At 41.5% G+C, this 17,410-nt stretch overlaps 1 protein-coding gene across 3 annotated transcripts; it reads left to right on the top strand.

Annotated features, from left to right (window-relative positions):
- The first annotated feature begins 234 nt into the window (after window positions 1–234).
- On the top strand, window positions 235–15,257 carry errfi1a (ERBB receptor feedback inhibitor 1a). Of its 3 annotated transcripts, none has more exons than XM_041207342.1 (4): window positions 235–415; window positions 10,066–10,257; window positions 11,329–11,414; window positions 12,171–15,257. In XM_041207342.1, the coding sequence occupies exons 2-4, from the start codon at window positions 10,136–10,138 to the stop codon at window positions 13,328–13,330; spliced, it is 1,368 nt and encodes a 455-aa protein (XP_041063276.1). In that variant the 5' UTR covers window positions 235–415; window positions 10,066–10,135; the 3' UTR covers window positions 13,331–15,257. The 3 variants fall into 3 exon arrangements, with proteins under 3 accessions (XP_041063276.1, XP_041063277.1, XP_041063275.1); XM_041207343.1 differs by having other exon boundaries at window positions 235–419; window positions 12,174–15,257; XM_041207341.1 differs by having other exon boundaries at window positions 235–419.
- The last annotated feature ends 2,153 nt before the right edge of the window (window positions 15,258–17,410 follow it).

Here is a 17,410-nt window from a genome sequence, read left to right as displayed (position 1 = left end):
TGTCTCCTCCCTCCAATGGACTCAGATAAAGAAGTTTTAGAAAGCTTCTATATATATATAAAAAAAAATAGGTGAAGGACAAGCTATTGCCGGTTTAAGTTTGAGGTGTTGATCTCTAGCTGTTTGTGGGTGTTCCCCTTTAAGCAGAGGTAAGTAAGCGTGCTGACTGCAGGCTGTGGGCGGGGATATGTCTTGATCCCACTTCATGGTGACATCAGGATTCAGAGCCCGCCTTATTAAGCAAACTGCGGGGCACATTGCAACAGAGAAACATTTAATTAGAGTCAGGATCCAGGACAAGTAGGAACGATAGAACGTAGTCTAGAGATATGTTGTGGTATTCATCGCTGCAGAGTCGGGGTAGTTAGTTGGAGAATTTGCGCCGGATTTCCTGTCCCGTGAAACTGACCAGGAGGTAGGTGAGTTTCAGACTCCGTTCAGTGCTCGTTTTTTTTTCCGCTCCCTCCTGTTAACCTATTGATGATTCCAGTATTTTTTAAAGATCACGCTTTGCTTTTTATCATTCTGTCATCTTTAAACGCTTCCTGCTTCTGCTCAAATTCGCGGCTAATTCCTTTGTTATAACTACAATATTCTTCAAGATACACGATATTTTGTTTATTGTGGTACTGGATGAACAGAACCCACCATAAATTATTAGCCCTGAGCCACTCCGATCATTTTAATGAATAACCTGAACTACAGCAAGAGTTTTACACCATTTCAAAACTTTTGTGATCACTTTCCGAAGAAACTATCCTTTGCAATAATGTTACAAGCGAATTTTTTAAAATACTAAAAGCCTATTTAGTATTAATTTCGGGGTTATATATATTAGAATACTACTTTTTATTTGGCTCTACTATCTTTACCACCGATATTAACGTTGTTTGCAGCTGAGTGGGGTCTGAGTCGGTGTGTAAAGTGACTGGATTTTGCTGTGGTTATATTAATCTGTTACCAGGATCTAACTTTTTTGGTGTCAACCAATTAATGTTACCAGGATCTAGGTGGACGTAGGGGGTTGTCCAGCCCATCATGTATGTCTTCTGACCAAATCGGGTTCCTCCACAGATAGCATTAAATCAGTTCTACAGCGAAACACTCAGCGCTCCCCGAGCGTCTGCTGATCGTTTTAAATAGTAGTTATTTTGGGAACTATTATATCAGTTCACTAATTCTAAATGTTTTGGAGAGTGCTTTTCAAATCCATGGGATGTCTTCCAGTGGTGTGATTGCTGCAGGCTTTAGTTATCAAAGGATTACTGAGGACAGGGCTGAAGATCTGGAGTAAGTTAGAAACGCATCTCTTCCCACCTAGTTTCTCCTGATAGGAAAACCAGTTTTACCCTTCAGTCAACTGTAAGACAAGGTGTCCGTCTCTGCTCTCAAACTGTTCAGTGACCGACGATTTAAAACGGCTACTCTCAGCTGCCCAGTTTTTAACGGTCTGTTTACAGGAACCAAACGATACAGTTTAACTAGTCTAGGCTCTGCTGTTACTGGACCTGTTCCAAAATACCCCTGTAAATTCCATTTTAAGATGATGATCAATTTCTAGCTCTCTGAAGCAGGGACTAGCTGTGAACATATGGCCCTAGTAAATTTAAAAACTGATGACAAACCATTCATGGCTTCCCAGGCTGTACTGAGCTCCAATACTAACTGGATGAGAATATTTAGGTAGCAGCTCAAAGCATGTGTTCTGACACTGAGCCAGTGTCCAATTGTCCTACAGACTTATGTCCCAGTTTCCTCACGCATCCTCTGCCAGTGTATCCACTGTTGCTTATTGCTCCTTTCCCCAGTATTCCAATTGAGTAGCTGTTCTTAATGTTGGAAGGTAGGCATTAAATATCAACAGGTGTTTGGCTGTTGGGATGGAAGCTTTATATCAGTGTCTGATACTGTCCTCACCTGCTATCTGCCAGTATCTCTTGCAGGGGTGACTAGATAGAGATTGAGAGTAGGAACACTGATTTCAACAACTACTCCCCTATGGTAGTACGGTGGTTATGCTACTGGACTAATAATCCAGAGAATAAAACTCAAATCCATAGCTTTGCCTCACCACCCCCCAAATCTGCCAGCCATGGCAGTTTGAAATCTTGATATTTTTAAAACGTAAAGGTGTTCTTAAAAGGGAACTTAACACTACAATAAATAATAGCATATTATAATACTTAAAGAACTGTGTTTAATTTGGGAGCAAGAGCTGAGTGTCATTGGATTATAGAATCTTACAGCACAGAAGACCATTCAGCCTATCACTTCCATGTCAGCTCTTTCAGCTGTTCAATTAGTCCCTATAGCACTGAAAATTTTTATTTTGAGTTATTAAAACTGCTGCTACTGACCTTTCATGGTACAGTTGACTGTCAAACCCTGCTTTCAGACAGGAAGTTTCACTATGAATATATTCAGCAGCCATAAGCTTGTGTGATCGGGGTTTTGTTTTTCCTAATGGGTCTCAATGAACTGGAACACCCACATTGGAATTGTAAGACATTATTGATGTTATTACTCACACTCTTTGTCATTGCTTCATCAAGACTAGTCATAAAAAGCACTGCTCAGGCAATGTAATGGAGATTAGAATGATGTACTCACACTAGGAAAGGAAATTGCAAGCTTCCCGACACTCCCAGGCGTGACAGACCTGCTATCGTGACAGACCTGCTATCAGCAGTCACAGTCACTACACTTTTTTCTCATCATTTGGTTCATCTTTTGAGTCTGAAATAATGAAGACAAGCCCTTGGTGTAAACACTGAGAGCAACTGGGGCCAACCACTTTATAGATTTTGGCTACAATACTTAAAGTGAGGTAAGGGGTTTAACATTTCAAGTTTTTTTTTAAGCTATAATTAGTGAAGTTTAAGTACCTACATTGCCAACGTAACAGAAATTAAGCATAGGGTTGCAAGGAAAACACCCAATTTGAAAAAATGAGTAACAGTCCCAGTATTGGCTGCAGTTTCCAGTCAGTTAGGTTGCATCAAACTTGGTGAATTAAGTGGGACATGACAGTCTGGGCCACAAACATATCATTCAGCATCTGACAATCCCTATGATTTTGGAGTGTATGTATGAGGATGAGATATAGCACTTGGGCAGTTTGAAGATGTGCATTTGCTTCTTTCAGTTCAGGATTCCTTGCGCTTTGTGTTCTGCCCTTGTGGGATTTTTTTTCATCATCGATTTTGTTGCCAGCAGGCGCAGACTCTTGCCAAATCCCCTCTGGCATGTCACCCAAGTAGCCATACTTCACATGTGGGCCTAGACACTTGGCAAGCTATTTTATCATGATGAGTATGATAGTGTCCTAGCACAACATCCAGCAGAAGTTACCAGGTAATCAGGAGCAAGCACTTCAATATATTTTCCCTTACCTAATTGGCAATGTTCATTATTCTCCAAACATCATCCCTCCTACCTCCACCAGCAGATAGCATTGGATATTTAAAGTGTAATTCTGAAGCAACAGGCATTTGGAACAAAGCCAGTTGCAAGAAATGTGCAATAATCATGTCCTTATTTGGGTTGCAAATACCTGGAGGGAGCCACGTGACCTTATTTACAATCCCTAGTGTGGTGTGCCCACTAACACAATGCCTGTGCCTTCTCTAAGATCTCTGGGTAACTCTGGATGGGCAATAAATGCTGGCCTTACCAACAAATCGCACATCCCAAAAATGATTTTAAAAATATGCATTTGCATACTGCCTGAATTAGCAGTTTATTCATTAAACAATACTTGCTTAAAGTTTTTAAATTGCACCCATTTCCAACCTGACAGTATAATACCAGAAACAAAAACAGAAAATGCTGGAAAAACTCAGAAGATCTAGCAGCATCTGTGGAGAGAGAAACAGAGTTAACATTTCAAGTTCGTATGACCCTTCTTCAGACCCTTCTTTCAGATTTCCAGTATCCGCAGTAATTTGCTTTTATCCTACAATATAAAGCTTTGCATCAATCAGGTTGTGCCTTGGTATTGTACAGAATAAGCAGGATGCCATAATTAAACCGTAGCAGTGGCAGAGTCAATCAAAATATGTGCAAATATTCCCCAATGTGAAGGAGATTCTGACCACTGTTGAATGATCCTAAACCACTGATCATTTCTGACCAACTAAACATTGACATGTTTTTGCACATTAGAAAATTTCACCCTCGAACCTCACCATGGGACTGAGATTGTTCTGAGATTCAATGGTATCACACCGCCCAATCTGCGATATTCCCTCATGATGGTTCATTGGGTAGACACACATCATCTGTACTATACAGATCAGCAGGCCTCGGACTCTGGTCCTAGCACCAGTCTGAGATGAGTTGGCCTCAATCTCAGCCTTGGTGACTTTGGGGGTGCTGGGCTAGAGAGAGGCAAAAAATGAGCCAAAAGTGGGTGCCAGGTGAGGACAGTACCAGGTCTAGCTGTGATACCCACACAGTTGAAATAACACTCTGCTCAATATTGTCATTCCACTGGGCAGGAAGTTGATGGTAGCTTAAATTGTTGCATTGTGTTTCCCAACTCATTTGTACCTCCTTTCAACTTCCTGGGGGCTTCCTTATGGGTGGCCAGATCTTCACCTGTTTCATGCAGAAGCCTTATTCCAAGATGCTGGAAATGGTTCAGGATATCAGTGGGCAAAGTGTGTAACACAGACATCTTGAAAGGAACCAATGCAGGCCATTTAAAGCAAAGCAAGATTCTGATGCGTATTTTTTAATATTAAAAGGAATGTGAATGCATCCTGTGGTTTCACATGATTATCCATACAACCCCTGTCCACAGAGAAAATCTCTGGTTCAGGCTCTATGGTGGAGGCAGCAGAATTTCTACCTACATTACTCCAGTGAGAGGCAACACCTTCAACAGAAGCAGGGATATGAACCCGTTAGGAGCAGTGATTTAAAAAAAATGTTAGCTACTAAATTTTTGTTTAGGGGTTGCATTGAGCACGGTGTAGACACTAGGGGTTGTGCCAATGGCAAATGAAGGTCAGGGTGCATTTGCTGATGAAGATTGCCATTGGCTGAGTAGTGCTGTAGTGACGCCATCCTTGGAGGTAGCAAGTACTGAGAAATAAAAAAGCTAGATATATAAAATCCTGTTCGTGGTAGTGATCCTTGGCCACTAGGCAAGAGTGGTGGGAAAATAGGGTTTTAAGCAGTGGTAGCTCGGGGTGATAATCTGCAAATGTGTGTCCATTTATTTTAGTGGATGGATACCAACAGCATGCTATAATTGTAAAATTTATACAACTATCCTCTGCAGTATACCGGGTGAGTCACACTACAGTAAAGACTTCCAGTTCTTGCCTGCACTGGTTCTGTTTCTGTATTGCTGTTCCTTCGGCAGACAAAATAAGACCCAGTTCAACCCTTTAGTGCCAACTGCAGCCTTCCCTTTCATCCAGGGCCCTCTGCTTTCTTTTGGGTAAAGATAGGGCTATGGACAGAGAGCCGTGGGCAAAAAATCTGAACACCTTTGCTTTAGTTTAAAATCTGCAAAGTATGATTGCTCACAATTAATCATAATGATAACTGGGAGACTTGCCCCCAGGGGCTGAAGAGACTTGCTGATGCTGCAGGTATACCGCTGTGTGGGATGGAGTCACCTTCATAGGCTTGATTAGTCATTTTTCTACCTGTATTTTCTAATGGTTCTGCCACATGCTATGTACAGGAAATACAGACATACAAATTAGGGGCAGGAATAGGCCAGTTGGCCACTCAAGCCCGCTCTGCTATTCAGTAAGATCATGGTTGGTCTGATTGTGGCCTCAGCTCCACATTCCACCTACCCCCCGATAACCTTTGGCTCCCTTGTTGGTTAAGCATCTGTCTACCTCTGTCCTAAAATATTCCATTGGCCTTAACTCCACTGCTCTCTGGGGAAGAGAATTCCAAAGATTCACAACCCTCTGAGAAAAAATTTTTTTTCTCATCTCCGTCTTAAATGGGAGACCCCCTATTTTTAAACTGTGTCCCTAGTTCTGGTCTCTCTCACAGGGGTAAACATCCTTTCAGCATCCACCCTGTCCAGTTCCCTCAGGATCTTATGTTTCAATAGGATCATCTCTCAATCTTCTAAATTCCAGTGGATACAGACCCAGCCTATCCAACCTTTCCTCCTAAGATAAACCCATCATCCCGGGTATCAGTCAAGTGAACTTTTCTGAACTGCTTCTAATGCATTTATATTTTCTCTTAAATAAAGAGGCTCTAGATGTGGTCTCACCAACACTCTATATAACTATAGAAAAACATCCCTACTTTTATATTCCATTTCCCTTGCAATAAACAAAAACATTCCATTTGCCTTCTTAATCACTTGCTGCACTTACATGTTAACTTTTTCTGATTCATGGACCAGAACACCCAGATTACTCTATTCTTCCTGCCAAAGTGCATAACCTCACATTTTCCCACATTAAATTCCATTTGCCACTTTTTTGCCCACTCACCTAACCTGTCCATATCCCTCTGTAGACTCCTTGTGTCATCCTCACCACTTGCCTTTCCACCTATTTTTGTATCTTCCGCAATTTGATGATAATACATTCACTTCCCTCATCTAAGTCATTAATATACATTGTAAATGATTGAGGCCCCAGCACTGATCCCTGTTGCACTCCACAAGTTACAGGTTGCCATCGTGAAAATGCCCCCCCTTGACCCAACTCTTTGTCATCTTCTATTAGTGAGGCAATCTTCTATCCATGCTAATATACTACCCCCAACACCATGGGCTCTTATCTTATTAAGTAGCCTTACGTGCAGTACCTTATCGAATGCCTTTTCTAAATCCAAATATATTACGTCTACTGGTTCCCCTTTATCTATCCTGCTAGTTACCTCCTCAAAGAATTCTAATAAATTCATCAGGCATGATTTCCCATTCATGAAGCCATGCTGACTAGATAGAGATTAAGATTAGATTATGTAATTCTAAATGCTCGACTATTACATCTTTTATAACAAGCTCTAACATTTTCCCAATGGCAGATGTTAAGCTAACTGGCCCATAGTTACCCGTTTCTTGTCTCCCTCCCTGTTCAAATAGGGTGTTACATTGGCAGTTTTCCAATTGTCTGTTCAATTAATTCACCATTTCCTTATTTTCTATTATTAATTCCTCATTCTCTATCTAAAGCTCACTTTACTTAGTCTGCTTTTTAAATACCTCTAGAAACTCTTATTATCTATTTTTATATTTCTAGCTACTTTTCTCTTGTACTCTAATTTCTCCCTCCTTATTAATCATTTAGTCATTTTTTGCTGTTCTTTATCATCTGTCCAACCTTCTGACCTGCCACTCATCTTTGTGGAATTATACATTTTTTCTTTCGGTTTGATACTATCTTTGGCTTCTTTAGTTAGCATTGCTGATAAAAGAGAATTTTTGTCAAAGCTTTTCATTTTGCACTCATCAGGACAATTTGCAAGAAAATACCAATGTCAGGGTGAAATAACATATTTATACTGTATGAGAAGAGTGCTGTTTGGTTGGCAAGTGGACTCTGATTAGTAGAAGTGTTGCCATTGGTATTTTCTTGCAAATTGTCCTGATGAATGCAAGCAAAAAACCTTTGACATAAAATGTCTCTTTTTTTCAGTGATACTCAAGTACTGTATTACCAAATGACTATTATTTAGTTAGCCACAGGCAGTGTCCTTGTCTTAAGAGTCTTGTTTTTCTCATTGGAATGTATCTTTTCTTAGTATTCTGAAATATCTCCTTAAATGTCTACCACTGCATTCCCTGCTGACCTATCCTTTAACCTAATTTCCCAGTTCATTTTAGCTTTAGTCTTCATGCCCTCATCATTGCCCTTATTTAAGTTTAAAACACTAGTCTTGATCCACTTCCCTCTCCCTCAAACTCAATCATAGTATGATCACTGCTACCTAGGGGCACCTTCACTATGAGGTCAGTAATTAATCCTGTCTCATTGTGCAGATCTAGCATATCCTGCTCTCTGGTTGGTACTAAAACATGCTGCTCTAAGAAACTGTCCTGAAAACACTCTATGAACTCATCATCCAGGCTACCTTTGCCTTTCTGATTTGTCCAATCTGTATGCAGATTGAAATCACCCACAATTACTTACAAGCCCCCATTATTTCTTCCTGTATACCCTTTCCTACAGTGTGGTTACTGTTAGGGAGCCTATAAACCACTCCCACAAGTGACTTCTTATTTACCGTTTCTCATCTCTGCCCAAACTGATTACACATCTTGATCTCCAGAACTAAGATTATACTGGTCTAACGTACCAATGCCTTCCTTAATTAACAGAGATACCCCTCCACCTTTTCCTAGCTTCCTGTCCCTCCTAAATGTCATGTACCCTTGAATATTCTGGTCCCAGTCTTTGTCATCCTGCAGTCATGTTCTGTAATAGCTATCAGATCATACATATTTATTTCTATCTGTGCTGTCAATTCATCTCTAGGATTTCTAGCTGGTTATGTACAGTGACAAGTTTGTATTCTTGATCACTGTGCCGGTTACGAACTGCTAATTAGAACGTAGAAACATTTTGTTAGCTTAACCTCCTGAGTAAAAGTGCTTTGCGATCCCTCCATCTCACTTTCTCACTGCGTCCCTCAACCCCACATAGTCACCTTTTCCCTATTTCTCTCTCTCCACTAACATCCCTAACTGTCTCTTGACATCAGTTATACTGTCCTTTCATGCCCTTTCTTATTCTATGACTCAGTTTTCCCCTTCTATGTCAATATTCCTCCCTTTGCTCCCAACATCCTCATTTTTAACAGATTTAATGCTCATGCAAACTCATCTGACAGAAAGGAAATGAGGTCACTTCTCCAGCAGTCTACTGCAGTGTCACAGTTATGTGCCACTCCCTCTGACATCCCTGCCCTCTCTACCAAAAGGTCACTTTCTGTCTATTTGAATTTAGAATATTGAAATTTATGGTTCTTACCTTACAAAGCCTGGTGCTTTTTATCACTGAAGTTCCTTTAAAGCCTCTCCAACAGTATAAATGATCAGATACCCTAGCAAATAACTTAATTTTGGAATTGTTTTTATGGAAAATAATTGGCATCTGACTGTTTCAACCATTAATATCAGGGCTGAAGGATCCAGTTAAAGAGCAGTCTGCATTTGGAATGTAACTGGTCTCACACCATGAAACTAGTCAGACAAGAACCTCTTGCCTGCTCCCACTCTCGATCTTTCTACTTCTCTATTATATGAATATCATTATGGCCAGCACTCCTTTCTACTTTCATGTCTTGTTCCTTTCATGATCTTAATCCATCATCCTGCACACTTTTCATCCTCCCTGTGTTGAAATCAAGCCTCATTGTGCTGAATCCCACTCCATTCCAGGACCCCTATTGGTGGTGGGGATGTTAACAGATGTGTTGATAAATCAAAGGGATGAATGCTGGATGACAGCATGAAGCTTCATTCTAGTATGAGTTCTGGTCCTTCAAATGTTTTACTGCTCCTGTATTCTGACTTTAACTCACTTTATCTGAAATTTTCCAATTTTTAAAATAAATTATTAACATTATAACTATTTTTATCCTCCCAAATTTTCTCTGCTCTTCAATGTCCAACATCATACATGGTCAGAAAAACCATAGTGCTTCTCATAAAGCACCTTTCCCATTAAGGCATTCAATGGTTAGCACACCTCGTGACATAGTTGGAAGAAAGCATCCACGCCATCACCCCACAATAACATAAAGTGTGGTTGTTCATTGCTGTTTCCAAGGCACCCATCTATCCAATCTGATCTTGTTTGTGTAAATATTGAGTTCATAGTATGTCAAACAAAACAAATTTCTGAAAAATGAAGGCAGGTCTGTCAGTATTTATAAAGAGGAAGGATGGGCTAATGTTATAGGTGCTTACCTTTTTCATCAGAAGCCAAATGTGGTATCCTAAAAGGGAGCCTCACCAACTGATGTATCTTGATGGGGTAGGGTGAGTCCTGCAGTCTGTTAGCTGTGACATTATTGATGAAGAATAAATCAATGAATAATTCAAGAATCCCCTCTCTCTTTGTCAAGAAATGCAATACCCTGTTAACTTGAGAACACAGAGACTTTAAAGGATTGGTGCATTCCCAAAATTGTCACCATGTCGAGCGCTGGACTAGCAGCACAGGAGATTCGCAATCCACTGAGTAACTGCTTCATGTGTGGCAGTCACGATGTCATCAATGCCAAAAGTTGCTGGAATCAATCAAGCACCTTGGACAAGTGAGTACCTTAACACAGCACCTTTTGGAATTGAGAGGGGGCATCTTCAGATTTCTTCGAGGCAGAGAGATATCAAATTGAGGGAGGCCATGTAGTGTTAGCATGGCTTCTAAAAGACTTGGTAAAAGTAATTGATGAGATGTCTTGACAAACTTAAGGTCTATGAATATCAAGGTTAAAACACTTTTGTGGTGGTGTTGGATCTGTGCTAGGTCCCCCCTCCTGTCCTTGGTGGGGTGTTTAGGAGGCTGCCCTGGGGGTCTTTGAGATTACAGTTACAATGCAAAAGTGATTAAATTCATGTACAACGCCAAACTAAGGGACTTTGTAGAAATGGACATGGTCTTGTGCAAAAGAAAACCTTAATTGGGTTTGCATCTGGGCTGATCAGAAGTAAATAAAGTTCAGTGAAAACAAGTGTAGGTATTGCATCCCAGGAGAATGAATGGGAACCATATACAATCCATGGCTGAAGTAGAATTTGGCAAGAAGGAGGTAGAGAGTTGTAGTATTGATTTATTGGTCATGTTTTATCTAAGCACGATAAATATAATGCTGGGAAACATTGCCACATCATTTTGAGTTTGTATCTGCAGGGGCCATGATGACACTGTAAATAAAGGACCCTGGTCAGGACTCATTTAGAGTACTGGGTTCAGTTCTAGATATAACACAAGGGGTTTTTGCAGTATAGAGCAGAATAACAGAACCTATCCCTGGAATCATAGGAGATTAGCTCGAAAGGTAAACTCAGACTCTTGAGCCTTTAAAAGAGGTATTTAACAGGAAAGAACTAAACCTGATTACGATTGGGTACCCCACAGTACAGGATCAGGAAGTACTGCTTTACTTGGAATAATTGTTGGCTGGATTGAGGCCACCTGGTGGGGCCAGAACACTGGGCTCATTTGAGAAGTAATTGGAGTCATAATGGGGAGAAGTGGATGGGAATTTCTGTCCTGGATGTATAGAATCAAAAGGGCTGAAAGGCCTTTTGTAGTCTGAAATATTCTAGTGATTGGAGGTTCACTCAGACATTGTGATGAACATTGTGTTTTTCTGTGATTTCAGCATCTTCTATACGGACCCCACAGCTATGACCTGCGCTTTGAATGCTGCTCCCCATCAACCGCCCTACATCATAAGTTCAACCAACCGTATGTATCCCATCCCAATGGAGTACACTCATCAAAGTCTAAGAATTAGAATTATTTTGTTTTGAAAAGAAACTGGTGTCAGTAAAAGTGACTGTGAAGCTGTCAGATTGTCATACAAACCCTAACTAGCTCACTAATATCCTTGAGGGAAGAAAACCTGCCATTCTTACCTGGCCTGATCTATATTGTGACTGCAGTACCACACCAAAATGGTTGACTTAACTGTCTTTTGAAGTGGCTAGCATATCACTCGGTTGCATCAAAACCCGCTACCAATGATTCAAGAAGACTCGACACCAAATTTTCAGAACAACTAGCATTGGACAATAAATAACAGCCTTGCTGGTGCTGTGCCAATCATAAAACTGAATTTAAATGTTAAAATCTGTGTATTTAAATAACTGCTTTTGTTCCCTCATGCCTCAATGAGTAAACTCCTACCTGTTGTAATATTTATCCATACAGACTGGCAAAATCACAGGCTTTGTGCCTGGTTCTATGCTAAGTCAGCTTATCTCCATTCAGCTTTACCATTGACATTTATGCTTCTGACGAGGGCTTCTGCTAATTATCACTGTCCAGTGATTCATTGAACCACATGCTGGCACTCTTGGCTAGGCTCACACATGAAGAATAGTTGCTTTAGTGGAGCTGTGGAGCCCAGACCCCAGAAAAAGCCTGAGCCTTTGGAGGCCAGGGGGAAAAAAATGGTGTTACAAGCATTTAAATTTTTTAAATTATTTTTTCCTCCTCCAGCAGGGCAAGAAATTGAGCCACTTGGGCTGAACAGCCACTGTTGTTTTGGGAGTTGCCTCAGATCATCCTTCCACAAGCTGAGGCCACCTCCTCTGAAAATGCCCAACAGCGAGGAACCATTTGTACAGTTGGAGAAAGATCAGCTGCTTTCCCATTTTAAGAGACTCTCTGTGAATAGCACTATACTGTCACCACCTCAAACACCAGTGAAAGGGGTAACTCCACCAACTAATTCTGGGTGTACCAGTGACCGAAGCTCTAAGCCACTCCCTCCGCTGCCTGTCACTGGTGATGTGCCTTTCGACGATGTTGACAGTGAGGTTGAATCCATTACGAGCTCTGAAACCGACTCCCTTTTGCAGGACTGCAGGCCGCTGAGCTTCAGGTACAGTATTCCAAGCAGAAGGAGCTTCCGTGGGTGTGGGCAGACCAACTATGCCTACTCAGAAAGTGCTAACAGCACTGGGTTGCTAACAAGTTGTCATATGGTGAAAGATACTAACCTGGAAAACATAGAGGTTGCTGAGAAACCTGTTCAGCCTCACCGCAAATTACGACGTTCACATTCAGGTCCGGCTGGATCTTACAACAAACCTGTTGTGTTGAAGAATCCAACCTGCTTATCACCAAACTCCAGCAAGGTGAAGCCTGAGGTCCCTCCTCGAGTCCCCATACCCCCAAGGCCGGTGAAACATGATTACCGGAGATGGTCTGCAGAGGTGATGTCAGGCATGTATTGTGACGAGGACAGGCCACCAAAGGTTCCTCCACGGGAACCTTTGTCCAGAAATAACTCACGCACCCCAAGTCCTAAAAGCCTCCCGGCCTACCTCAATGGAGTGATGCCACCCACACGAAGCTTTGCACCTGATCCTAAATATGTCAGCAACAAAGTCCTGCAGCGGCAGAGCAATGACACGGCAGGCACAAGAGTGCCATGCATTTTACCAATTATGGAAGATGGGAGGAAGGTGAGCTCTACACACTACTACTTGCTCCCTGAGAGGCCTTCCTACCTGGACAAGTTTCAGAAATACTTTGTGGAGGCCCAGGGCACATGGGAATCAAATGATTGCACAGCAGAGGGCTTCAAGACATTTGCATTGACCAAGCCGGAGACAGTAAAACGGAAACCTGTTGCCTATGTAGAATCTCCTTAGATTTTAATGTCTCTCAGAAGGTCAACAAAAAAATGGCAACAGCAAGGGATAGTCCCAGGATAATCAAGGCCATTGGTTTGCAGTTTCCATAGAAAAATAGATGGAATCACAGAATGTGATCTCAAAACCAGCAAAAATTCAATGTAATAAAAGTGGAATTTAACTTACCAGTCACTGCAAAACCCGAGGCCCTTGAACCAGTCAGTATCCAGGTTGCCTGTACAGTAGTTTTACAGTAGACCTTTTCACCAGAACGTCTCATAACTGGTGTTGTTTTTATTGCACTTTATCTACTTTTTGGAACTTTGCAACAGACAGTGAACACATTGAGCACAATGCCTTATACCTCGGAGAAAGCATAACATTCATTTTAGACGTGGAGGACCTTCCCAGGCAGTGAATCTCATGTGAAATAAGCAAAACACAATCAAGACTTTATTTTTATGACCGAAACTTTTGTGATTTATTACCTAACTGTCCAGAGACTCTTGTGAGTAAGAACTGCAACAATTGTTAGTGGGCAGTGTACAGATGATCATGCTTAATATCAATCCAGCTCAGGGATGCTCAATGAAGGTCACCTCTCACTTAACTATTTTAAGTGAAAAGTATTATGCTAAAGTGAAGGGATTTGATTATAAGTTTTTAAGCACAGAAACTGCCACAAGTTCATGTCTCTGCCCCTTTATCCCCCTCCCCAGTAATTCACAGCATGTGTGTTGGGGAAGTGAAGCAGCCGAAGGTCAGAGAGAATGGAGTCAGTGATCCATTTTGTTAAAAGTTTAATAATCTTTTCACTGTCATTTCTGTCTCTGCACCTGAGGGTGTGCTCCTTCCTGTTTTGAGTGGAACTGATACAGCCGTGAATGCGGCACAGGAGGATGGGCTTGTCTTATTAGGAATCTGTTCATAATCTGGTGTTCGCTGTTCGTCAGCACTAGTAGATTACCTACACTTTTTAAGGTACACCCAAAACAGCATCTGCATTTTAAAAATATAAACCTACAAAAGGTTACAGATGTCACCTTTAGGGCAGGAGATTGTTGGCATGTGTTCCCCCGACTGCCCTCAGATGCCAGACCCAAGTGCCCATTCTACATGTGATTGTGACTCATTGGCCAGCAGGGCATCACAGTTCAGCCTAATCCTGCCCTTGTGTGTTCCTAAATAGTGATTAGCTGCAGGGCCCTTGGCTCCTTATCAGCAGCAGTGAAGTCCATAGTAGCCAGCAACTACTTCCCAGAAGTTCCTGCTTTCACTATTGGGTGCTATTTGGGGATGGATGTGGTTTGTGCATGTGGCTCATGTGCTGCCTTTTAAGCCTGCAGATGATCCAAAGCTTGGCCTCCTCCTGAGTCAGCACTTAGTGTAAGCTAAGAGTGAACTGGAAGGGAAGAGAGACAAGGAAAAAATATTCAGAAAGAGGTGACTGAGATGATGTTGGACCTTCCCATCCCAACGTTAAAGCTCCCTGCAGGTTGGTACTGAGATGCAAGGCAGCTTCAGCCGCAGGCTGTCTCAGAACTCAAACAACCCCCTCATAGACATGGGGAATTGAGTTAAATGGGGAACAAGGAGACCCATGAATAAACAGTAGGCTACTAAAATAGAACAAAATGGGGTGGGCGATGAAGGGTAGTATGGTGAGAGACTCAGTACTAACCTGCAGATCAGTTTACATGATAGATGACTAAGGACTTACATGAAGGATCAGTGCAGTTGCTTGTGTTTGAGAATAGTTTTACATGTTTAGTGACTCAATTAACTGTATGTAACATAAATGAAGGCCTATAATTCCGCTCTTGTATCATTGGCTATAACGTATCGTATTTCTATAATATTTGTTGAAATGCCGCAGAAAGACGTTTGTTCCTGTGGTCTGTGCAGTATTATTGGGATATCATTAATTACATTATTTTAAAAAATCCTTTCCTAATGTCTATTTTTATTCAATTGTTTTGTGTTGTTTGACAAACAGTGCCGCCTGTAAACGACTCAACTGTCCCAACAAAAGTTGGGAGATTTCTTGCTACTGTGACAGTCTTACTGACCTAAACCCAATGCATGATAAACAATTCACCTACCCACTGCTCAACCTCAGTTCACCCACAGTGATGCAGGATAAATATCTGCCCCCCATGTGTTATAGAATTTCTGTTCTGTTGTCTTGTAATCTAATTGGCGAGTAACATAACATATTACTGATATGTAACAGGGTAGGCTCTTTAACATGGACAAGCTGGATTGTGTCCAAAAGGAATGTTCCCCTATGTCTATGTATCAGAGACGTTTTTTTTTATTCATTCATGGGCATCACTGGCTAGGCCAGCATTTATTACCCATTCCTGATTACCCTTGTTCAGGTGGCAGTTAAGAGTCAACTTGTGGGTTTGGAGTCACATATCGGCCAGACCAGGTAAGGACAACACATTATTGAACCTGATGGGTTTTTACAACAATGGTTTCATGGTCATCATTAGACTTTTATTTCCAGTTTTTTTTTATTGAATTCAAATTCCACCATCTGCCATGGTGGGATTTGAACCCTGGCCCCCAGACTATTACCCTGGGTCTCTGGATTATTAGTCTAGCATTAATACTACTACACCATCGCCTCCACCTCTGCCTCCCCATGAAGCACATACTTGAGCCATACGGCTCTGACAAGAATGAATGGTTCCCTTTGTCCAGTGCTGTGTGTGTACTGGGAAGGAAATATGTTGCTCTATCTTGTATTGCTGAAGGAATCCAATTTGACAGGGTTAGGCTAAGTGCAGTCCTGAGGAGCTCGTGTAACAAAATCCAGGAATGTTTACACCTGTGAAATTGAAGATAGCTTCTTAGTAACTAAATGGCCAGGGACCCATAAACCTTTTTCACAGCTAAACTCCATTTCACTATATCCCTCAAACACACCTTCTCATCTTACCACTTAACCCAACCATCTCCGTTTCCATTCTATATTGTTCATTCACCAAGCTATTAATATCTAACTGACATAAGACTGTGCTCATTTAACAACAATTAAGCCTTAAAGAGGGGCACAGCATCACCTTAGCAGTAGCAACAATTCGAATTTATAATCTGATTACACATTGCAGCAGAATACTACATTGAGCATTGTACAGTCATAGTCATTATGGCATATAAAGAGGCTATTCAGCCCATCAAGCCCTCAAGTTGGCTCTCTGTAGAGCAATCCAGTCAATCCTATTCCTCCACTCTATCCCTGTAGCCCTGCAAGTTTATTTCCCTCGAGTGCTTGTCCAATTTCCTTTTAAAATCATTAATTGTCTTCATTTCCACCATCTTCATTGGCAGCAAGTTCCAGGTCATTACCACTCACTGCATAAAAACATTCTTCCTCACACCCCTCTAGCAACTCTTGCCCAAAACTTAAAATCTGTGACCCCAGTCCTTGTACAATCAGCTATGTCTATTTTACCTTAATCTGTCATAATCTTGTACACCTCTATCAAATCTTCCCTCAATCCCCTACGCTCCAAGGAGAAAAACCCCAGCTTCTCCAACTAACCTTGCAGCTAAAATCCCTCATCCCTGGAACCACTGCTGGTAAATTCTCTCTATATCCTCTCAAGGACATCCATCCTAAAGTATAGTGACCAGAACTGGATGCAATACATTAGTTGATGCCTAAGGTTCAGCATAACTTCTCTCTGTTTGTATTCAGTACCTCTAGTATGAAGCTGAAGATCCCATGTGCTTTGCTAATTACTCTCACAATATGTCTTGTCGCCTTCAAACATCCACGCACACAACCTCTCATTTGACTTATCTGAGATCATTGCTTGTATACTGGAGAATATTTCCTCTTTTTGGCTTTGCTCAGCCTGTCCCCATTTTCTACTTCAGCACACAGGTAGCAACACCCAACTGGCCTCTGTTCCCTGTGAAGCAGTGCACTGGATATGAGATGCCCTCTGACTTCCTCTTGTGTTTTAAGTTCAACTCCCACTCTCTTCTTTCCCCTATCCCTAACTCCACCATGGTCTAGGCCTGGGAACTCACACCAGTTGCTGAATGTGTGGAGAAAACGATAGCTTGACTCAGTTGATTACG

The sequence above is a fragment of the Carcharodon carcharias genome, chromosome 15, assembly GCF_017639515.1.
Source record: "Carcharodon carcharias isolate sCarCar2 chromosome 15, sCarCar2.pri, whole genome shotgun sequence".
Lineage (NCBI taxonomy): Eukaryota > Metazoa > Chordata > Chondrichthyes > Lamniformes > Lamnidae > Carcharodon > Carcharodon carcharias.
Note: the sequence above shows the minus strand (reverse complement) of the source record. Positions and strands in the feature narration are given on the sequence as shown.

Coding starts and splice junctions, on each gene's coding strand:
- errfi1a (XM_041207342.1), top strand. CDS start 10,136: ATGTCGAGCGCTGGACTAGCAGCACAGGAGATTCGCAATCCACTGAGT. Junction 10,258..11,328: donor CAATCAAGCACCTTGGACAA/GTGAGTACCTTA, acceptor CTGTGATTTCAG/CATCTTCTATACGGACCCCA. Junction 11,415..12,170: donor CATCATAAGTTCAACCAACC/GTATGTATCCCA, acceptor TTCCTCCTCCAG/CAGGGCAAGAAATTGAGCCA.